Source organism: Alexandromys fortis, unplaced genomic scaffold (assembly GCF_014885135.2).
Source record: "Alexandromys fortis isolate MF-2015 unplaced genomic scaffold, M_Fortis_MF-2015_v1.1 scaffold_157, whole genome shotgun sequence".
Lineage (NCBI taxonomy): Eukaryota > Metazoa > Chordata > Mammalia > Rodentia > Cricetidae > Alexandromys > Alexandromys fortis.
Window position 1 is genome coordinate 20,649 of NW_026068041.1, and position 24,008 is coordinate 44,656.

General features: G+C 47.0%; 1 protein-coding gene and 1 pseudogene across 1 annotated transcript; one reads left to right on the forward strand and one right to left on the reverse strand.

The window, feature by feature from the left end:
* Positions 1 to 217: 217 nt before the first annotated feature.
* LOC126515703 (heat shock protein HSP 90-alpha-like) lies at positions 218 to 2,251 on the reverse strand (annotated as a pseudogene).
* Positions 2,252 to 2,635: 384 nt separating this feature from the next.
* Positions 2,636 to 22,265, forward strand: LOC126515750 (ENTH domain-containing protein 1-like). Its single transcript, XM_050165641.1, has 3 exons — positions 2,636 to 2,735; positions 3,268 to 3,699; positions 21,673 to 22,265. Exons 1-3 carry the CDS (start codon positions 2,636 to 2,638, stop codon positions 22,263 to 22,265), a joined length of 1,125 nt encoding a protein of 374 aa, XP_050021598.1.
* The last annotated feature ends 1,743 nt before the right edge of the window (positions 22,266 to 24,008 follow it).

A 24,008-nucleotide genomic window follows, 5' to 3' on the forward strand; every position in this document is an offset into this window, starting at 1 on the left:
CAAGCCTGCAGTGCCACCATCTAAGAATCAGAAAGCAATTTTATCTTCCCCTTAGTTTTCATGCCACACAGATACTTTAAATCTTGCCCAACTCCTTGAAACTGTATTATCAGAAGGAATAAAGGAAGCATTGAGCACGTGGTTCTTCGGGTGAAGCTTAGTCTGCTCCTTCTGTGAGCCATGTGTTACCATCTCCTTCGAGGGGGCATTACTCCAGCTAGAGCAGCACTGGTATCATCTGAAGTGGATCCTCTTCATCAGTTCCTAGACCAAGCTTGATCACCTCGTGGATCCTGTTAGCATGTGTCTGGGGATCTTCCAGACTGAAGCCAGAAGACAAGGTGCAGCTCTTACACAGGATGACCTGACCCTTCACACACTTGCCGTTCTTGTCAGTCTCTACCTTTCGCCTGCAGGTTTCAGTACTGGAGTGGTCAGGGTTTATCTCCGGGTTTCTCTGCCACCATGTAACCTGTCATTGAGTTGTCCCTGAGGGCCTGGGCTCACATGGCTCTCTCCATGTTTGCTGTCCACCCATATGTTCTGTGGCGATTCCATGAGGGTTTCACCAATCACTTTGACCTTTCAACCTTTCCTTTTAAGATGTCTTTTATAATTTTGTAAAAGTTTTCAAACATTGTTTTTCTCTTGCTGTCTTCCTTTTCTCCTCTTCATCTTCTGGAAGTCCCAGTCCTTCTTTGGTAACGGACATTACAGTCTCGCCCTCAGGTCCTTCAGCTGTGAAGTCCTTCACTGTATCATCCATGGGCTCAGTTGTACAGATTGCTGCTCAGTCACGCTGTCAGAGATGTTCCGAGTTAGCTACTTGGTTGTTGGTCTCAGCTGGGATAAAATGGATGTGCTCCTGGTTCTCATTCACTCTGGGCCACACTCCCTGAGAGGAACCACCTCATCCCCAGAAGCAGGTGTGCAGAAGCACAGCCACTCTGGAAGCTGCTTCTAATTTTGAGAGGCTTCATGAATTCCGAGCTTTATGTTTTTTGAGAAGCATTCATAAAACTTTCTGTAGTTCACTGCGTCTTCTTCCAGGTCAGCGGGTAGCTCAAGCATTTTTTGACCAATTTTTTTTCTTATAACTTTCAAGTTCCTGCTTTGCTGTGACATTTCGTGGGAAATACTTAGAGGGAGAGCCTTGGACTCCGCCGCCCCTCTAGTGAACATCAGATACTCAGAGATTAACTCCTCACAGTTACCCATGCTGAAAACTCAGTGTATGTACAACTCAATCTTCTTCTTTTTTTTCTTTCTGTTTCCAAACAGATCAAAAGGAGCAAATCTTGGGACAAAAAGAAGAGCTCAGAATTCCAATTGTCCTTCAACATAAAAAACTGCTTTACTGCCAGTGCCCTTCCCACTTGTTGGTTAGGCTCTTGGGACCCTCCACAGTCTCCATTAGCAATGTCTTCAGGATCTCTGGGCCAAGTGGCTCTGCTGTTTAATTCTTCCTGACCCATGCGCTCCCTTAAAACCTCCTTCTTGTTACTGTCCTTCTCATTGTCATGGGAACCAGTATCTTCTGTTTCAGACTTGACATCAGACTGCTGTTCTTCTTTTTCTTTCTCCTCCTCTTTATCTCGTTTTTCTTCAGCCTCATCATCACGGGTTCCTTATCATGTCTCCTTCTCCAGAGAGAGTGATGGAGTAGCCAATAAGCTAAGAATGTTTCTTCCCAACTTCCTTTATTCTCATTTCCTCCGAATACTCAGCTCGGCCTTCTTTCATTCAGATGAAAACCTTTGGTTCCCTGAGTCAGTCCTCACTGGAAAGACGCCCCTGCTGAGGACTCAGGCACGCTGCTCATCATCATTCTTGGTGACCACAGTCACTTTCTCTGCAACCAAATACACAGAGTGGAAAGCAACACCAGACTGGCCAGTCGCAGAGATGTCTGCACCAGTCTGCAAGGTCTCCATGCAGGCTTTGGTGCCAGTCTGATCAAGTCGGTCTTGGCCATTCCAGGTCTAGTGCTGGTTTGATCTTGTTTGTTGGTAAAGAGATTAATGTGCAACTCCTTCCCTGAGTAGTTTACTCTCAGGGAGTTGTCAAACTCTCATCTCTGATCTTACCCAGAGGGTCTAATGAATTTGAAATGAGCGCCCTCAGGAAGATTTCTTCATTCAAATAGAAACTATTGATGATCAAGGACATTAACTGGAAATTTTTTGCCTTAAAGGCAAAAAACCTCTTCCTCCTCTACTGGTTGGTCTTGGATCTGAATTTCCTCAGGCATCTTTGCTAAGTGACCACACACAAACCGAGACTAGCTGCACCACGACACTAAAGCGACTCATATAAGTTTCTTGAACTTTCTACTCCTGGGTAAATACCAGTTTTCCGCAACCTCTGGAGGTGCTGAGAGCCTGCATGTGTGCACTCTGAAGGATCATACAGTGTACTTTGGGATGTGTTTAATTGCCTGGCAGTGACCTCCTCCCTGGTGGAAGTGCTGGGGAGTAAGCACACCCCCTCTCACTGTGTTGTGATTCTAATTGCAAGAACCCAATCTCTTAAGAAACATTTTTTCTGTCCATTTCCAGGTTAGGATGAAACTCTCTGAGAACAGTCCCTCATACTGAGGGTTGGAATCCAGTCCATCTAGAAATTCAGTCCAGATATGTGGTTTCAGGCAGTGGTCCCAACCCAGGTTCACCTGAGGTTTTGGTTTCTTACACTGCATCAGCCCCTTCTGTTCCAGGCTCTCCTGGTGCTTCGATGTATTTGTGGCTATTTAGTGACAAGATGGACAGAAAGTTTACATTGTAGTAACCATCAAAACAACTCTGTAAAAGAATGTGTTGTCTTCTGCATAGACAAAAGATTCAATAAAATGATGCTGCCCCTGAGGAGCTTCTGAATGTGCCTCCTGGGAAGAGACAACCTTCATTCCAGGAGAGATGAAGGGCTCCATAAGGATAGAATGATGTATATTTTGTCTAGTTTATCATGTAAAGGATGAAGGCTTGAAAGTACTGACAATACAGTAGCTCAGAGACAGATGAGTGGGTGAAGGGAGAAAGATTTAAAGGGAAGTTATTGGAAATCTGTGCCTTGTGTTTCAGTGCCACTGAGAGAGAGAGAAGCAGCCCCCAAATGACTAAGGCATCAGTTATAGCTCAGGGGTACTTGAAATAGAACACACCAGCCTCATAGGAAAGCAGAAGACCAAATAAGAAAGATCCTGTTTATTAAAGTGGATTTTAAATGGAACGTTTCAGTTTTAATTTGGGGCTACTTGCTATTTTACAGATGCCATGTCTATTCCCTCAGAAAAAAGACCATCAATGCAGACAAATATGGGTTTAGTCAAGAGACTGGAGGAAACCATCACAAATACTACCACAGGAAGTCCCCCACAAACTCCTCAGGAAAAGCAGACAGCTGTAGAAAGCTTTGAAACACTGGCACCTTCACAGGCATTTAGGCCGTCTGGTAAAGACGAATTTGTCAGCCTGGGTCTGAGGATGTCCAAGTCAGAGTTCATGTTCCACAACCAGTCCTCTGTGGAGACACTCTACGTCTCACCCTCGTTCAAAACTGCCAGCCCCGAGAAGGAGACCAGAGCCAGTGAGGACGTCCAGACCCCTGTGCAGTCCAAAATCTGCTGGATGGAAGAAGATGTCAGCCTCAAGCCCTTAGCCATGCGGGGTGAGTGTGCCCCCAAACAAGCCAATAATGCTAGTGAAAATGTTCTGCAGAGGCCTTCTGTGACCTCTCTGCCTTCTGTCCTTTCCTTGTCTTCTCCACTCACTCTTCCTCAATCCTATCAGGATGTAGCCACCACTGAAGGGCTTCTTGGGAGGTCATGTGTCCTTTTTATTAAATGAGTAGCAGACACTTCAAGCAAGTACTTGATCGAATATATTAACATCAATTCTGAATAACTGTTATGCAAACCAAATTAGATGTTACTGACATTCACTGAAGCTTCCAGTTAAACATGTAGGTAACTCACGAAGAGACTGTGTGCAAGAGAAGTGGTTTTGTGTGCAGACACATATACATACACAGCTGTGTGTGCATTCTCTAAGGCTCTAATGTATGTGCGCCAAAGAGTTAAGGAACCATGTCCTTTCTCTGTCTATCGCAGCAACCGAGGAAGAGGATTGAGGGCAAGGTGAGCAGGACTGTATAATGAGTCCCTGTGTGAAACACAACAGAATGAAATGAGCTGCGGTATTATTTAGACTGCGATAGAGAATCAAGTCTGGCTGTTGACTGTCACCTAGTAAATCTTGCATTATGCAATTAGGCTTTCCTTTTCAAAGTTAATTAGTAAAAGAATAGTTTGTTTGCACATGAATTTTTAAAAACTAAGTGGTGACTTTGTAGGTGCTTCTGGGTAATAATGCTCACCAACTTGTATGAGTTCAAAGATTTCAACATAAATCTTTTAAACTGCCTCAAATGCAAATCAAAAATGCATATAAACAAAAGTAACGGAAGCCAGCATGTAAAAATACATAGAAATAAGAACAATGGGGCAGTTGGGGGGTGTGTGTAAATGAACTGACCTTGGTCTCAGGCAGTGACTAGTAAGAGAGCCTCTTTTAAAAGGGGTTTCAAAGATAACTCTGTTTAAAACATTTTGGTATTGAATAGCCTGAAGGTAGTAAAACTGAATCTTAGGGTTGCCAAGGTGGCTCAGCAGGTAAAGACACTTTCTACCAAACCTGATGGCCTAAGTTCAATCCCCAGGACCTACACACTGGAAAGAGAGCATCTACTACTACGTGCTTTCTTTTGACTTTCTGGCACACTGTGACACAAGTATGCATGCCCGCGCGCGCGCGTGCGCACACACACACACACACACACACACACACACACACACACACGGATGAACGGACGGACGGATAATAGATAAATAAATGTACTTTTTTAAATGAATCTTCGTTTTGTCATCAAATTAACTTTCTTGCTGAGACTACCTGCCAAGGAAGACACCTCCTGCTGTGCTGTGGTGACCTCTAAGCTTCTGTGCTCTGGGAAATTGCTATGGTTATAATGAAGTTGACAACCATCTAACACCACCTCTTTTTACCAATCTAAACGCAGTGGGACCTGGAGGACAGAGCTGATGAGTAAAGTGGACTAAAGCCTCTGCGGTAGCTACTTTATTTAGAGCACAGGCAAATTATATTCTGAGGGCTAAGAGAATCACATGAATAAAGTGTGCAATCACAAGGACAAGCCACATGTGGCAAAAACATGTTTTTCCATAGAGGCATTTACTTGAAAGCAACAACAAGCAATAATAAGTAATCCTAAGTAAACTACCTTCTACATCTGGGAGGAGCACGAAAAAGCATTCCAAGGACATGCTGTTTTCTGTGTTTTGAAGAAACTGAGGTCATAAGACTCTTATCTTGTTTTCTTGGTGTTTTCTCACAAGCATTCAGAAGTCTCCTCATACGACTCCATTCTTGGAGCATTTTCTGACACACCTCCAATAATATTAAAGCTGAAAAATTACTAGAAGCTGGTTTAAGTTATCAGAAGACCACCAAGAGAGAAACACAGTGGATCTGAACCCCAGGGAGAAGAGTATTTTGACAAGTCCCAGTTGATCTCAGTCATCCCTCCTTGGATCAGAAGTGGGTTCCCAGTCTCGCTGGGCTTTGGAGGTTGAGTTTGGGGATTCCAGTAAGAGGATGAGGAGCCACAGGGAGACAGTTTTTTGTCTGCAGCTGCATGCTGCAAAGCTGAATGTTCTCAGAGAGAAAGAAGCTAAAGCAGGGAGCTTCTGAGACACCAGCGCACTAAGCAGAGCCTCTGATACCCGTAAGATGTCAAAAAGAGGGAGCATTCCATGAAGATGCTCCTCTCATTCGGCTGGGCCAGGGGACCTGGACAGGCTCTGTCATTCAGCCACACTACAGGAAGAACATGACAGAAATAGCAGCATCCTTATATGCAGAACATCCGTGTAGAGTCTAGACCCAGAAAACAGACCTTTTGCAAAAGCTACTATGATTTCTCACAGAAAAACTTAGGCATTTAACCAAAAATTTCTAGGTATAAGACGGAATGAACAAGTACACAGAAAGCCCACAGGAGCAGAGTCACAGATGTCTAGAATCTAGAGTCACCAGGCATATAAGGCAAAGACTTTCAAATAGAAGATAGACTTTCATTAGACTGCTACCCTCTATGTTGTGAAAAGGTCAAGTGGGCATTCTAAAGCTCAAAAAAAAAAAAAATACTGTCCTGAAATGAAGACCCCTGGCTACTCTGATCTACACAGCCTAGCAGGCATTCAAGCGACACTGCTGTCTGCAAAGTGCATATGTAAGAGCCAAGGTTGAGCTCCCAAAACCAAGGCCAAACAAAACCCTCAAAACCTCTCATGTTAAGTTTATGGTTTATGTTGGGCGGGATTCATAGATGTTGTTAACTGTGCGTGGTCACATGCAGCTTAGATCAGATGTCTGACATCCCCAGTTGAGCAACAAAGGACAGTTGTACAGAGACATGGGGTGAGTGGGGGGGGGGATGGCGGAAGTCCAAGGGAGACTGAGAAGGGTGCACAATATAAATTGTGTATAAATTCTACCCAAATCCTTGACTGATCACTAACTAAACTTGTAGGGAGACCCCCTGATCCATGCTGGAAACCAAAAGAAAAAGCCTTCCACTTCCGTGCACTGAATGGGTGACAGTTGGAAGAGTCAGGCCCACAGGAGTGGACACCAGTCTTCAGGGGCTCCACAAACATACACTACAACATTTTCAGGGGACTGTCACAGAGTCAAGGGGCTCTACTAACGTGTACTACGATATTTATTAAATGCCCAACATGGAGCTGGAGATATGGCTCAGTGCAGAGGATCCAAGGCCAGTTTCCAGCAACCACACTGGGTACCTCATAGTAGCCTGCAGCTCCAGCTCCTGTGCTCTCCTTTGGCCTCACAGATACCTTCACTCACGTGCATAAACCCACACAGACACATAATTAAGAAGAAATAAATAAGTTGCCAGACTTTGAAATTAGTAAGAAGCCGTGACCCATAGTGAAGACATGGAAGAAGTTGCTAGAAGCTGACAGCTAGATGGCAAACATACTGTGGTTAGCATGTGAGTTCATGAAGCAACCATTAAAAATGTATTCAAGAAGTTGGCCTGACATGGTGAACACTTGTGTATGCAGCACTCATGAAGCTAGGGCAAGAGGATGATGAGTTCAAGGCTAGTCTACACTACATAGTGAGTTTGAGGCTAGCCTTGGCTACACAGAAGGATACTGCTCAGCAAACAACAAAAAATATACCCCAGGACCTCATTATTCACAATGAGTGAACGGAGAGGACAGTCTCCGAAGACAAGACCACAAAGGAACAAAATGGACACCGCAGAGAGGAAAACTAGCGGGAATGGCAACTTCCCTGGAGACGAAGGAAGGATAAGTAAGGGAATCTGGAGATAAATTAACAGGAATAATCTAATCTGCAAATATAAAAACTAGCAATACATTTTTAAACTAAGTGTTTGTTCGCCAGCCACATGAGGATCAGGTTAGAAAATGCTAGTAAAATACTCAGAAGAACCCTAAATTTGGAGCCCTTACTGGTACCCTTCTAGATAATCTATAAGACAAAGATGAAACCACAAGTTAAATAAGGAAATATTCCCAACAGTGGCTGATTATAAGAAAGACAGTGGGAGGGCGCTGCTCTGCCTGCATGAGCCCCAGGTTCAAGTCCCTGCCTCACCAGGGAAAAGAAAGATGGTATAGCTACGGACACTGTAAATACCAACATCAAAGCAGTATAAGAGACTATTATTTGATCAGTGGGTTTGGCCCTCGATTGAAATGGGTAAGCTAGTAAATGACTGAAACTGACCTGAGATAACCTTTGTGCTTGTCATAGGTCATAGATAGATCTGTGTGCGTGTGTGTTCCCATGTTAAAGGTGTATGTTATAATATGTGCATATATACCTATGTTAAGGGAGTGTGTATATATAATATGGGAGTGCATACATTTACAAACATATATACCTGAGTATATTACCAGGACCATCTTACAAACAATGCCTCGATCCCATGGAGTTTTGCTGGCACATTGTAAGGAAGGCAAAGCATCAGGCTTTCTCGTTCTTTCCGAATACTCCCAGGGCATTACCCCATCATCTCATGAAGATGGCTAATCTGCTACCTGTGTCTGACATACAGTGCAAGAAAAGTAAATTAGAGAGCAACATGGATTAACATCAGATGCAGAAAGTCTTAATAAGATGTTAGCAAATCACATCCAGCAAGATCAAGAAGTGACAATGTCCCACAACCCAGTGGGATTCTTCCCAGAGCTGTAGCGTTGGCTTGACGTTTGAAAATGAATCTCTACGATCCACCACATTAATAGAATAAGATTTAAAATGATATAATTATCTTGATTCATGTAGAAAATTGATACAATTCTACATTCAATTATGATTATAAAAAATGTAAGCAAATTAGGAATAAAAAGGAGCTTCCCTCAAGCTGATAACGAGTGTCTTTTAAAATTGCACCGCAGACATAATTAATGATGAAAGAGCGAGGGCCGTCCAGACTGCGTCAGCAAGGAGCAGGGCGCGTGTCTTCTGAATCAGTTTTCTTCAGCAGTGGGTTAGAAGGCCCGGCTGGGCAAAATAGACCATAGGAAGAGATCAAAGACGTGGATACTGGAAAGGAAAACATAGTATTGCCTTTGTTCAGTGATAACATGATTCTTTATGTAGGAAATTCACACACACACATACGGTGCACACATACTGCACATACATACACAGGCATAAAATCTTTAAAAAATTAATTTAAAAAAACCTGGGCAGTGGTGGTGCATGGATTTAGTCTGAGCACTCAGGAGAGGCAGACAGATCTCTGTGAGTTTGAGGTCTGGTCTACAGAGTAAGTTCCAGGACAACCAAGACTACACAGAGAAACCCTGTCTTTGGGGGAAAAAAATCTTGCACTGAGGGCTGGGATGTGGCTCTGCTGGTAGCGTGCTCAACTAGCATATAGGACGCTGAAGCCCTGGGTGCCATCCTGAGTCCTGCATAAACCAGGCGTGGGGGCACATAGCTGCAAGCCCAGCCCTTGGGAGGTGTAGACAGATCAGATGTTCAGGATGGAGGCTACCCTGGAATACACGAGACCATATCTCAGAAAAACTAAAACAGCCTGCCCTGAGACCTATGAACGGTTTCTGAGAACAACCGAGGGCCTGACAGTGGAGAGGCTCTACCGCTGCAGTATAGAAATGCGGCTCAAGATGCTTTCCCCCGTCGTTCCGTTGACTCAGTGCGGCCCCAGAAGGGGGCCGTAGAAAATTGACAAGTTGAGCCTTATGTTAATCTCCACGAGAAATGTAAAGTATGTAAAACAGCCTAAATCTTGAAAGCAGAACTATTCAAGATGCATCATAAAGCAAGACACCATAGTGCATATATTCGAGAGAACAAGAGCCTTGATTTTATAGTGGGGAACGTTTCCAGCTGTTGGAGTCTGGCCCTGGGTGGGAGTCCCTGGGCTGTCAGTCAGGATGACTGGCAGAATGACGAGGTTAATCTTTCCCTCCAGTCGACACCACAGTACTTAATCTGCCTACTCCGTTTCTTACCCCATTCTTAGCTGTAATCTATATTTGATTTCTTTAAAAATTCATTTGGACCTTAATTTCTCTTTCCAATTTTGTTAATAGAAGGGAGAGATGGGTAGGTAGGTAGATGATAGATGGAGAGATAGAGAATAAATTTATGTGACATTGATAGATTTTACACTTATTGCAAATTGTTAAAACTTTTGTTACTAAGCACTAAATCATGTTTGTGTGGGTTACTACTTCCAAGTTATTGCATACATTTATCTATTTACTTATTTGTTGTGTGTGTGTGGGTGTGTGTGTGCCACAGCTCAAGTCTGGAGGTCAGAGGACCAATGGCAGGAGTCTGTTCTCTTCTTGCTCTGTGTGGGTCCCAGGAATGGTTCTCAGCTCATCAGGCTTGGCAGCAACTGCCTGACCCACTGAGCCATCTCAGCATCAACCCAATAGAAGCAACACTGTGAATCTGACAGAGCGTGATGGCGAAGTTCCCCGTGCTGGAGAGAGACTGGAGACCTCATCATGAAGCCTTCTTAGGGCCCCGTAATTGGCTGAACAGCGTTCCTGTGACGGCACAGGCTCTAGAGTCAGAAAGGCAGGGTTCAGGATCCCAGCTCCTCTGCCACTCACAGCGTGGCAATGGGAGAGGCACCTGGCCTCTGCTTGTCGGTGCCTGGTTTGTGAGGCAGATGAGGATGGCTCTGCCGCGTGGGGGTCACAGAAGCAAAGCCCTCCGAGTGGAACTTGGGACTCAGCACATACAGTCACTGCTGCACTACTTAGATGCATGAGTGTTAGCCCATCGCTAACCTCGGGGTCTCTCTGTCAGCGTCCTTCTCATGCCTTCTCAGCAACAGGTACACATCTGTGGGGGTTACTGTTGCGGTGATGAAACGCCATGACCAAAAACAAGCTGAGGAAGAAAGAGTTTATTTCAGTTTATACTTTCAGGTAACACTCCATCACTGTGGGAAGTCAGAGCAGGAACTCAGAGCAGGAGCTGATGCAGAAGCCTTGGAGAAGTGCTACTTACTGGCTTCCTCCGCCTGCTTTCTTACAGAACCTAGGACCACCAACCCAGGGATGACACTGCCCACAATGGGCTGGCTTCTCCCCTGTGAATCACTAATTAAGAAAATGTCTTACAGCCAGAATTTATGGAGGCATTTTCTTGAGGGTCCCTCCTTTCCGATAACTCTACCATGTATCAAGTTGACATAAAACTAGCCAGGACAACACCTTCCTAGCAGAAAAGGCCTTCCCACTGCGGAATACTGTCACTGAACACAGAGGTTCTGGAGAGCTCCAACTCATCCCTCAGAAAGCAGCCACTCAGCTGTGGATTGATCACCATTTTCTTGTAAAGAACAAACAGCCTTCCAAGCCTCAAGCAGCCTGGCTTCTTCCTTTCAGCAGCCCAGGTTCTTTTTATCAGACAAGTCTTGTTTCACTCTGGTACAGTTCCCGGGATCTCACTGGCACTCTCCTGCCCCTCCCTGCCGCATCCCCCCTTCCACCCTTCCAAGAGTGTCTCAAACACGTGACCTTGGGGTGTAGAAGCTCCCACTCATCTTTCCTCTGCCTTCCACGAGGCCGAGGCCGTCTGTTGTTTTCGCTAAACAGTAGCTACACGTGGACTTAATAGCTGAGCGCATTCCTCCCCGACTATTAGTAGCGACCCTGCCTGCCCTGTTTATGATTGTCTCCCCGCACCAGGCACAGTACCATGCACGTCGTAGTTGTTAGTGTTTTGTTAGTGAACTAAAGCCAGCTTAGAAGTGGCAGAAATGGAGCAGGTCCATGAGAAACATAGAAGGGGGATGCTGGAGCGTGGAGCCAGATGGAGGATGTGGAGCCTGAGGAGCAGATTAAGAAGTTTGAACTTCAGGGCTGGAGAGATGGCTCAGCAGTTCAGAGTCTGTACTGCCATTACAGAGGACCTCGGCTCAATTCCCCACACCCACTCAGAGATCCAGGGCGGCTAGAGGTCACAGAAGTGCAGGGAGGTAACCAGAGGTCCTCGTGGGGAATGACCCTGGGAAAGTGGACCTGAGTCTGGAACCCAGAAATAAAGGGAAGAACCTTTTTGGAGGAGAAAGGCTGTTTCACAGGGCTGCTTGCCGTCTTGAAGCAGCAAGCCTCTGCACCTCTCATCCCAAGTCACAGCCTCGGTTGCTTCTTGCTGGGGGACGGCACCTGTGGTGGTGATTAGTGACTCACAACTGGACAGGATCTAGCATCACCAGGAGACAAAGCTCTGGGCATATCTGTGAGAGAGTCTCCAGATTGGGTTAACTGAGGTGCAAAGACCCACCCTAATTGTGAGTAGCGCCATTTTGTGGGTGTGGCTCCTGAATGACTACAAAGGGGAAAGCATGCTTCTCGTTCTACTTCCTGACTAGGAATGCAGCCTGAGCAGCTGCCTCACACTCCTGCCCCACCACGGTGTGCCACTGAACTGTGGGCCAGGACGAACCCTTCTCCTCTTGAGCTGTCTCAGCACCAGAAAAGTGACTAAAGACTCCTGAGTAGCCTGGAGGGTCTGCAGGGACCAGACATGAAGAACTGAGGCTGGGTGCAGGATGAGAAGAAAGGAGATGTAACTCTTATGAGGTCAAGAAGAGGCCAGCAGGAGACAGCCTCTGGCCACTGCCCGTGGCAGGAAGAGCGTACCTGGCATACAGCCTGCCTGGTTGCCTTACAGGCAGATTTCAGAATCTTTTGTACCCCAGTGGCAGCCGAGGAGAACAACAGTAACCCAGGCCACACAGCGCCGGTGACCACAGCACTTAACACCGGTCCTTACAGCAGAGGAGTGCAGCTCAGCAGGTGAGACAGAACTCACAGTGGCGGGCGTGGGAATGGCGAGGTGGCAGGAATCAGCGAGAAAGCAGACAGCTGATACTGGAGGGAGCAGAGAAGGGCCGCTGGTCTCGCAGTCTCAGCAGGTCCTGCGGATGCCTAGGAGTGACGGGCCAGCTGGGCGTGAGTGAGAAGTAAAGCACTTTGGGAACCAGGGCTTGAGAGCGGGGCCATCCTGAGCACCCACTTGTTGCAGGTGCGAGACTGAAGTGGGCATCTGATCTCCACCGCCCGACACGGGGGATGATGGAGAATGCTCTCATCTTCTGCTTTCAAGAAGGGTTTACACAAAGAGTCCTCGTCCGACATCATGAACTCCCTGGAGGAATTAGCTGAGCGAGTTCAGAAGCACTTGCACTGTGTGTCTCGGTGACCTCGAATGGGGTGGAGGGGCCACCTCCATGCTTCAACACCCTTCTGAATGCCAGCTCCTTGTGACCTTTGATACTAAAGAATGACCCTGGGGCAGCCCATTGCCTCTCCTCCACTTGATTTTGTTACTATCTGTAGCTCAGACTGTTTCCCGTCATCATCTGTTTCCTCATCACACGGGACAGACGGAGAACTGTAGGTGCCAGGACCCCACAGGCAGTGTTCACTCCTGCTCTCAGGTCCCAGCTGCCTGCTGTGTAGTCTTTTTAGAGCTGAACAGACTGCTGGGAAACAGCAGCGGTGCATGCTCTGGCCCCTGCCTGTTTCTGTCCTTGGTCCACAACTGTTCTGTGCAGTTCTTTGCTGGTTCATCTCGGCTGGCGAAATAACCAGACGAGCACAGCAGACAGTGAACTGTAAAAGCCAGTGGTTCCCAACCTCTGGGTCTCCACCCCTCCCAGGGTAGAATATCAGATATCCTGCATATCATATATTTACATTACAATTCATAACTGAAGCAAAATTACAGTTATGAATGAGCAACAAAATAATTTTATGGTTGAGGGGGTTTGCCACAAGAGGAACTATGTTAAATAGTTACAACACTAGGAAGGTTGAAAACCACTGGAAAAACCCTCAGAGCCAACAAAAAATTTGAAATTTTCCCTTTAAAAACCTAGGAAATGTGGATCTAGGAAGATGATTCTGTGGGTAAGAGCTTGCTACACAGGCATAAGGACCTGAGTTCAAGTCCCTCATGCCTATGTAAACAGCTAGGTGTGGCCACATTCATTTGTAACCCCAGCCCTGGAGCAGCAGAGACAGGGATGTCTGGGCTCCCTGACCAGCCAGTCTAGGCTGGCTGGTGCCCTTCAGGCTCAGTGAGAGATCCGGTCTCAGACGTAAGACAGAGCTGCTGAGAAGAAGCGTGTGCGCGTCCACTGATGCATGAGCCACATGCACGAGCATGCACTTCAGTGCATTTTACGTCCTCCCAGAGTTCCACAGTACTTTCGTTGCTTCGGCAAGCCCTAGACCCAACCTCTCCATCGCTGCTGGCTGCCACCAAGCCTCTCTGCCTGAGTTCTGCCTTTCCTGGACATTTCATCCCGGATGAGACCCCTTGTCAGCTTCGTCCTCTCAGCGTATTCTTAGAGTTGTGACATGCGTCAGTCTGTCCCTCTTTGTGACCAAATGGTATTCCGTGGTGCAGACACAGGCTGCTGACACAGCCATCAGTGGACATTTTACCTGTTTCTACTTTTAACATTCTAAATAAGCCCTTTACAACCATTTATATAAAACGATACATTGGAGGGGTGACAGTACTTTAGTTTATGAGTGTTGCTCATTTGGAAGTCACTGTATGTCATCTGGGAGCATTGAAAGAGATGAATTAGGGAGAGAAAGTGAGAAATCTGTGTTTAGCTGTCCGGGGGTCTGCTGCTCCAGATAAAACACATGGACACCAGAGGAAGATCGCAATATCCCTGGAAATGTACCTTTTTCATCTTTGCCACATAGTTTTAAATGCCATGTAAATCGAAGGCTATTGTATCTTAATTAGCAGGCCTTCTGCGTTTGCAGTAGAAATGATAAAGATAACGCATCAGCATTTGGAATGAGTTTGTCAGTGCTGTCCTTGAGCAGCTGACAACTGGCCTGTACCACACGACGAGCATTTAAAACACAGCCACTTCTTCCATCTTACTGCGGTAGTCCCTGCACCAAGGGGATTGGTGCCAACAGGATGTCCACATCGCTTCTGCGGGGAGCCAGCACAGGGGAAGAGAAGGGCAGTGCAGGATGCCCCAGGAGCAGATTGAAGGGTGCAGCGCAGCTGCACAGTGTTTGGAAACAAAAGGAAATTGGCGCGCAGCAATTAGCGCCGAGTGGCTTTTCTCAGCGCTGAGCCTGCAGATCAGAGCTGGAGCCCACACCACACTGTCACTCAAGTGGTGGCACAGAGCCAAAGGAAGGTGGCCAGGGGAGGATTTTCTGGTTCCTACTTTAGAAACACCTATAACCTGGAAGCTCAGCTTTTCTGGACCCAGCCTTGCCTCTGGTTCACCAGGTCCCGGGAAGGCCCAAGACCCACACTCTAGCAAGTCCCCAACTTCACTGCCAAGAACACAAAGCTAAGTACGGGGGAGGGGCTTCAGTGGCCTCATGTATGTGTGCGCCTACCCATGTCCTTGCGTGGGGATGGCTCCACACTAATGGTTGATTCCTGAGTTCGTTTTCCTCTCGGCTCCTTGGGGGTTTCCTCTGAGCACCTTCTTTCTAAACGCTGCAGGCTCCAAGTCTCCTAGTCCCTTTGTGCCCATATTCACCCTAAGTCCCCCTTTCCTTCCCACCTAATTTTGTGTTCTTCCCTACCCCCGCCCCTATCAAGGGTAGTTTATGCTGCCCAAATATTCTTGGGTGTGTTGTGTGACCCTCCAGTGGGGCATGGTTGACTTATCAGTCTCTACTCTTAGAGAAAACTGACCCTCCCTCTCCCAGCAGTTAAGAATTACCCTTAGGGGTGGGACTTCATGCCAGCTCCCCTCCCCACACTGGGGTCTGGTCTGACCTGGGCTGGCACAGATCTTGTCCATTCTGTCACAGCCACTGTGAGTTCCTATTTGCAAAGCTGTCCATGTGTCCAGAGACACTGTTTCCTTGGAGTCATCTGCCACTTCTGGCCCTTCCACTCTTCCTGCCAAATACTGTTTCTGAAACAATTCCTTAGTTCTCCAGTAAATACACTGTGGGCTCCAGAATCTCCAAATTTCATCAAGAACATATTTTTCTACCATCGGTTGCATGGACTCTGACAGGGAATCAGCAGCAAGCTCCCTGAATGGCAGGAAGCCTGCCATTTCCTCGGGAATGCACAGCTCATGTGGAACACCATTAATATTAGTAAGTTAACAATTGGTACTGTTGTATTGCCACAACCTCGAAACCTGCCAGAACCATCTCATGGGAGAAGACCTTCATTCTGGCTCACGGTTTCCGAGGATTCAGCCGTGGAGGGGGAAGCATGGCAGGGCGGCTTGGCAGAGTGCAGACTTGTGGAGGAGGCTCAATCTATGCCAACCAACAAATAGTAAAACAGGAAGCAGGCAGGGATAGCACCTCCCTCCCCAGGACCCTATCCTAGTGAGGCCCCCACCTCCAAAAGATGCCCTACCTTCTAAAATAGCACTGCAACCTGGGGTGTAAGCATTCAGAACGTGAGCCTGGGGGACCTTTCCACTCCAAACCATGCTAGCCTTTTTCATTTCCTGGGCTCTTTACTGCGTTCTCCTATAACTTCCACATACTGACCACAGTTCTAACTCATGCACAGTAAGAAAAGTGGAATCTTCAAATAATGGAATATAGGTTCTTTCTGTATTATCCTCTGGGTAAAGATCAGTGTCTCCGTCAGCTGCTCCTATGGCTGCCACGTCACCTCACCATCCTGATGTTTTTTTCTGAACTTTATACCCACAAGTTAACGTGATTCTGTAATAGAGTGCACTTCTGCAATCGTTCCAGCACAGCGGAGCAGTGTGGACGGCAGTGTGCCTGCTGAGCTCACAGTCTGGGACGTCGGAGGTTCTTGAATTTGTAACTTTCTGATCTGGGAGAGATTTCTAGCCACTGAATTCCTTTGCATCATGTTTAAAATGAGGTTATCAAATCTATTCCACATTGAGGGATGTATTAGTCAGTGTTCTGTTATTGTAACACAACACTGGAGGCTAGATACTTTGTCAATAAAAGGAGGTTTACTTTGCTCAAAGTTTTGAATGTCTAAGAGCATCTGCTCAGCTCTGGTGAGTGACCGCATCACACGAGAGAAAGGTCACATGATAAGAAGTCAGAGAAGGATGTGAGAGTCAGGCTTGCGTTTTTATAATAAGTCACTTTCACAGGAACTAACCTGAGTTCTGTAAGAAATTCAACAATCCTGTCCAAGGGCAGTATCCCCGATGACCTGGTGACCTCCTACCAGATCCAAGCCCTTAAAGCATCCACCACCCGTCATGGCCACATTGGGAAGCATGAACATGTGGGGGCAGACCACATGTAAACCAAGGCACGTGCTAAAGAGAACCAGGAAGCAGCTATTTAAAAATGGGTCCTATAGTCCCAGCACCCAGGGCACAGCGGCAGGTAGGCGTCTGGGAGTTTGAGGCCAGTCTGATGTGCATAATGATTTCCAGGACAGCCAGGGATACATAGAGATTCTTTCTAAGAAAAATACAAACAAAAAAACCACCACTACCATCTTCATATAAAAGAATAAAATAAGGGCTGGAGAGATGGCTCAGTGGTTAAGAGCACTGGCTGCTCTTCCAGAGGTCCTGAGTTCAATCCCAGCACCCACATGGTGGCTCACGACCATCTACAACTGATCTGATGCCCTCATCCAGCACACAGGTGTACATGCAGAACACTCATACATAAAATTAAATAAGATTTAAAAAAAAGAATAAATTAAAAATGAGTTCTATCCTTGGACTTCACCTTGAAGTGATCCGTTTACCTTGAATAACCCACCCCTATAACTCCCGGGGGTGGGGGGAGGTCCTGGAAATCAGGAGGAGCACTTGGTGGGTCTCTGAAATGAGAGCTCCAAAAAGTGGTCAGCTTGTGTGGACTGTAACCAGAGCAGCTGTCAGGAGTGAGTGAGTGAACAGAGCCTACCGGCACCCTTCCCCTGGTGGCTGCAGGAAGGCTGGTAGCCAACCCTTTCCTCTCCAGGCAGCAAACAGGAGACGGTGCTGAGATGCTAACCTGCCTCAGAAGGAGGAAACTGCTTCACTGACGTCTGCAGCTTCAAACAGCCTGCCCGGACGACTCTTCGCTGGGCCCCAGAGTTGGCGCCTCGTGCTCATGTTCGAAGCTTCTGCCAGCTCTCACCCTCTGTTCTGAACCACAAACAGACACGGAGCCGGAGCCTTCTGGAAGGGCCTCTCATAAGGAACAGTGTGGGAACACAATGGAGGGCATTACACCGTGAAAGGAGAAGAAAACACTTTAAAAACTCTCCAAAAGACAAGAAAATATGACGTGTCTATAAAACAAGAACAGGCTGTTTGGAGAATTTCTTAGAATAACAAAAAAACCTCTTCAAAATTAAAATCAGCCAGCAGAAACAAGAAATTCACCAGAAGGATTGCAAGCTAAGACTGATGAAACCTCCAAGAAGTAGGGCAAAGAGACAATGTCAGAGAAGGGGAGGAGAAAGTAGGAAGGGGGCTGGTAAGGTGGCTCAGCGGGTAGACGCTTACCGAGCAAACCTGACAGCCAGAGGCCAATTCCCTGAACCCACGTGAAAGTAGGAGAGAACCGATTCTGCCAAGTGCCCTCTGACCTCCACACGTGTGCTGTGCTGCGCTCACACACACTAATCATACTTGAAAATTAGGACTGGAGAGAGGCTCAGTAAAGTGCTGCTCAAGCCTGAGGACTGGAGCTCGGGCCCCAGAACGGGGATGTGGTAGCCCACATCTGTGGTCCTGGTGTGTCCTATTGAGAGGGAGATGCAGAAGGGACACCCTGGCAAGCTCACAGGCCAGCTAGGCTGAACACGGTGGCCAGCAAGAGGCCCTGTGTCGCAGTGGAAGGAGAGGACCCACGACCAAGAGTGTCCTCTGACCTCCACATGACTGTTGTGGCACACGTGCAGGTGCACCTACACACATGAGTGCATGCACACACACATTGCACACATTAGAAAGCGAGGAGTCGGAAGATAGCCCAGACACTCTTACGTGCAAACTAGGAGTTCAGAGAGAGAGCAGAGACACCATGAGCCATATGCTCCCTGATCGAAGCCTTGAGAAAACATTTGAATCCGAAGGAAATGAGTTCCCTGATTCAAACCTCAGTCAATGAAGATTGCCCCGCTTCAGCGAACAGCATCGAGGATTCCAGAGTACTGGGGATGAAGAGGAAAACTGCTAATACCTCAGAGGTGCAGCAGGCTCTGTGCCATGAGTAAGAGTTAGAACAGCAGGTCTGGAGAGGGACTCATCAGTTAAGGGCAATGGCTGCTCTTCCCAGGGGCCTGGGCTTAATTCCCAGCACCCACATGGTGGTCACAACCATCCATAACTCCAGTTCCAAGGGATCAGTGCTCTCTTCTGGGCTCCACAGATAACAGGTATGTACCTGTTACATAGGCCTGCATACAGGTAAACCACCTGCACACCCAAAATGAAAGTAAATAAATCTTTTTTAAAAAAGTAGAATGGCTGTGACTTAGCACTTAAAATACTGGAAATAGGAAGGTGGTGGAAGATGGCCTTCAAGAGTCAGTGGTCCAGAGAGTGTCATGCTCTCCTGGAAACCTATGTTTGGATCCACAGAGCTCACATAGGTCATGCATGGCAGGGAGCATTGCAGTCTTCATGCTCCTAGGTAGAGATAGGGGACAGACACAGGAGAATCCCAGAATCTCTCAGGACAGCCAGCCTGATGTGTGCAGCTGTGAACAAGAGAATCTGCCTCAAACAAGATGGAAAGGTGAGAACCAATGTCCCACATTGTCCTCTGACTTCCGCCTGCAGCATGATGCTCTTACGTGTGTGTTTGTGCACACACTCTCAGATATTTTCCAAAGTCCAAAGGAAAAGTCTTTCTGCCTAGAATTCTTCATGGAAACTATCTCTAAGCCTGAGGATAGAAAGAGCAGTTTCAGACATGCGTATTCCAGCTCCTCTTGGGCCTCCTTGTCCTTGGCCTACTGGTGATTGCACTACTCACAAATGACAGCAAAACAAGAAAGGGGGACATGGAGGCTGAAGAACAGAGAGCCAGCCCAGGAGGTGAAGGATGCAGCAGATGACAGTTGGGATGCAACATGGAGCATGTGAACACGTGGCTTTCATCATCCACGTGCCCACTAGCATGGCACCACCCTCCCAGCGCCATGAAAGAGTGACTGGATTAGCCTGACCCAGATTCTCCCAGGGAGCTTGGCTGGCCTTGGCCACGCGCAGCTGAGTCCCCCTTTCCTTCCATCCCTGTTGCCACGTCAGCTGAGAATACTCTTGGCATCCAAAAACAAGTTTTGTGACTGGACCCTTCCCTGAGAACTGTAGATAGGTCCTGAAGAGCTTAGAGCAAAAAATAGAGTGGCCACCTGCCCTGACCATTTTTATGAGTTCCAGTTTAGTTCAGAAGGGACATGAATATGTAGTAGAATCTACCAACAAAGCAAAGTCCCCGAGTGCTGAGTGGCAGGCTTCAGCTTCCCTGCTGTGTGCCTGGCCGAGTAAATCTTTAAAGTAACAAGTTCAGAGTGCATCACACACACCCAAGGATAGATTTTACCAGTTTATGCCGTATATCAAAAAAATAAATCCACATAGGTATTCCAAGAGAAAAAAAAAAAGCCCTGTGTCCAAAGAAGTTTGGGGAACAGTCAGATAAGATGCTTTAGGGCTGGGGGTCTAGCTCAGTGGGCAGAGGGCTCGCCGAGCACTCATGAAGCTCTTGGTTTGGTCCAGCACATGAACCTAGTGTCGTGACACATTTGTGACCCTAGCACTTGGGAAACAGGCAAGAGGATCACGAGTTCAAGGTCATCCTCTGCTCCATAGTGAGTTTGGGGCCATCCTGGGCTTCATGAGACCCTGTAAAGGAAAGTACTGTAGATCCCTCATCATTTTAAATGCGATGATGCAGTCAGTCCTAATGGGAGGGGCAGTGTGCAGTGACCCAAGAGCTGTTTTTACAAAACACCAGCTGTTTCATTTTATTTTTTTAAGATTTATTTATTTTATTTGTGTAGGTGTGTTGCCTCGATATATGTATGTGTATGTGCACCCCATGCGTGCCTGGTGTCCACAGAGGTCAGAAGAGAGTGTCAGATACCTTAGAACCAAAGTTACTAATGGCTGTGAGCTGCCATGTAGGTGCTGGGAACCGAACCCAGCACCTCTGCAAGAGCAGCAAGAGCTCTTAACCTCTGAGCCATCTCTCCAGCCCCACCATCTGCTATCTTTTGTCTTATTTTATTTTTACTCATCTATTTATTTTACATCCTAGCTGCAGCCTCCACCCCCCCCCATCTTCCCCTCCCAGACCCTCTCCCCCATTCCCCCCTCCAACCCCCAGTGCCCTCCTCTTCCGTTTCCACCCAGGAAAGGCATCTGTTCTCTTAAGGAAGACACTCATAATAGTTTGGGGAACTAGAATGGAATAGATAGGAGACATTTAGTATGCTTTTACATGAAAGGAAATGAAATTGTTCTCAAGTCTTTAATTTTATGAAATGGATTTCAAGTACGTTTTTATGCTGCTTACAGACCCTTGGTAAGAAAAGTGGGTCCGCGTGCTACAGTGCTCTGGATCTGAGCTGGGCCGGGCTTAGTCTTAATTATGTTTGACCACAGAGAGGAAAAGATTCATTATCCTGGAGTCACTGGAGTTTATTCTGTTATAATAATATCCGTATGGGGGAAAAGGTGAAAGACTAAGTTAGGACTTTCTCGGCCTTCCTACTTGAAACGCCTACATAAAACCCCGGCAGGCAGAAGATTTAATACCTTCCTCTCAGGGATGAGGCCTACAGTAGCGTAAAAATATGCTGGGTAGGGTTTAGATGTCATGGTGAATATTGATCATTCTATTTTAGGTTCATTTCCACGGCATTATTGGTATATAATACATCTGTAGATTTGTCTGTTTCCGGCTTTGGTTTTTTTCAGGTTTGTGAATTTTTAAACTTTTAAAATTCAGACTGGTTTATATTGAGACCTTCCAGATAGGTGTTTACATGACACAATTATGGTAGCCATTACTCTTGCTTGTATGTTATATAAATCTCTCTCTTCCTTCTATTTTAGTTTCCACTGCCTCTGAGGTCACATCTTCTTTTTCTGCTCTGTCTGTGTCGTCTCCTGACTCGGCCCTGCCAGAGAAGTCAGCCCATCACTTTCCCCTGGTTTTCACCAGCCCTTCCTTCTTGATCCAGCCCCGGCCACAGTCATCGTCTGCCCCCCTCACATACAAAGATGAGGCAGCCAGGGTTCGCCACCCCTTTGCTCCCAGGGGTACAGCATCTTCAGAGGACGAAGAATACCCCAGTGGCCAAGATAACTCCGACCCAGCTACGGAGAAGCCAGCTCACACTCCTAGCAGTAATCAGGTAGCATTTTCCTCCCCAGCTAGAACCTGCTTCCCCTCAGTTAGCCTGTCCCAGGCTAGTTTTCAGACAAGGGAAGGCTTGCCCAGGGAATCCCCCGAGGCGAGCTCTCTCCATGGGCTTCTAGGTGAGGTGAGGGGTGCTGTGCTCAGACTCCATGAGGACCTGAGCCTAGTGATCCAGGAACTTGGTGTCATCAACAGTCACCTAGGCAACCTGAGTGGCAGCAGCCAAGCAGCCAGCGAGACTCTGCAGGACCCCCAGTCTTCCATGGGGAGCTCCGATCCTATCTAGGAGCATAGCCATTTTTCTGGAACACAGTGGTTCCGCTGCCCATACACCTGGAGGTTCAACACTTCAGAGGTCCCCAGTGCTGTGGGGACAGAAAGGCAATGACTTAATTTTTCATTTTCAAGTTTATGAGCGCATCTTTCAAACCGACAAAGTCATTTGGGTGCTGTACTTTTTTTTTTTTCTTTTTCAAGAGAAAGAAGTCACTTTTGATGATTTCAGGTTTAGATAGTAGTTGCTTTGAAACTGGGGAGTATTTCTCCCATTTTTTTTTTTTTTTTTGCATTTCAGTACCTTATCCCCAGAGGGGTGAGCCTTAGAGAGAGTTGTGGGAGCCTTTAAAGTGCAAATAGCTGTCGGAGGGCTTTTGAGTAAGCAAGGGAGCCCGGAGAAACTCTGGGTGCCCCACCCCCAGGGCTGCTCACAGACCTCTGCCTGCGCATACTCTTTCAAGCTGAGGTCCCACAGATCAGGAACCGGAAGTCTCTCTGCTGCCACAGGGTCAGGGTGAAGAGGAGGGAGGCAGGATGTGGAGCAAATGTTTTTATGTTGATTTTTTTTTTTCAGAGAATTCAGGTGCATTCCTTTCTCTTGTAGTTCATAAATAAATTCAATATTTTCAACTCATTGTATCTTTTTCTAATTCATTAACTTTTCAAGCAAAAAGAAAAATCGCCACCTTTACTTTGTAGACAAGAGTGACCTTTTGTCTCTTGACTGTTACAGACCAGTGCTTCCCACCCAGATGCATGCTGGGTCAGTACAGTTTACTTTGTCATTGAACCTGGAGGCTCACCCATGCCAGGCCAGTGCTCTGCCACCTTGTTTAAGGCAGGGTCTGCTGTGCCCAGGTTAGCTGGCCTGAAGGATTCTGGGTGACTCTGCCCTCTCTACCTCCCATCTCACCATGGAATGCAGGGGTAACAGCAGTGGGGTGCCTCAAAGGGGGCGGGAGGGAAACTTGGAACTGTCCTTCAACCATTCCATGCCCATTGTGGTGTGCGCTCACTCACAGACACAGGAAAAGAGGCTTTTAAAGGGACCGTGGCGACGGTTCATGGAAACTCTGCTTCAGAGTTTTCTTCATTGTTAATGAAATGCTTCTTGAAGATTTTTTTTTTACATTTTTATTTATTTGCATGGGGGGGTGTGCATAGCACATGCGAATGTCAGAGGACAACTTACAAGACTGAGTTATCTCCTCCCACTATGTGGGTTCCAGGAATTGAACTTGCATTGTCAGGCTTGGCTGCAAGCCCCTCTCCCCACTGAACCAGCTCACTGGCCCTCTTGCAGGTATCGTCAAGCTTTTCTGCACTAAGAAGAGCAGTAAGCAGATCTCCTCACTAACAAGTACAGCATTTTTGCTGTTACAGTAAGAATAACAAGTTAACTGGGACATATGCTAATGAGCCAGTATGTGCATCCCACGAAGTTTAAAGCATTGAGATACGTGTTTTACATCTGAATAAAAAAACACAGATTTTGCCGTTTAAGGGCTACAACTTAACAAGGCTAAACGGGTATCACCTACTTCTAGAACATTTTCCTCACAGCCGAACCCCACGCGGGGCCAGCAGCAGATGCTCTGCTTGCCCGTGCCCTTCACTTTCCACACTGTTTGGAAGAGAAGCCATTTAAGGAAAGGGAGGGCTTACAGTTCAAGGGGTTCAGTTCCGGGGTGGCGGGACGGCTGTTCACATTGTGTCAGTGCAAACAGGAAATGGAGTCCAGCTAGAAAGCCTC

Coding starts and splice junctions, on each gene's coding strand:
- LOC126515750 (XM_050165641.1), top strand. CDS start 2,636: ATGTGGTTTCAGGCAGTGGTCCCAACCCAGGTTCACCTGAGGTTTTGG. Junction 2,736..3,267: donor GGCTCTCCTGGTGCTTCGAT/GTATTTGTGGCT, acceptor GCTATTTTACAG/ATGCCATGTCTATTCCCTCA. Junction 3,700..21,672: donor CAAACAAGCCAATAATGCTA/GTGAAAATGTTC, acceptor CTTCTATTTTAG/TTTCCACTGCCTCTGAGGTC.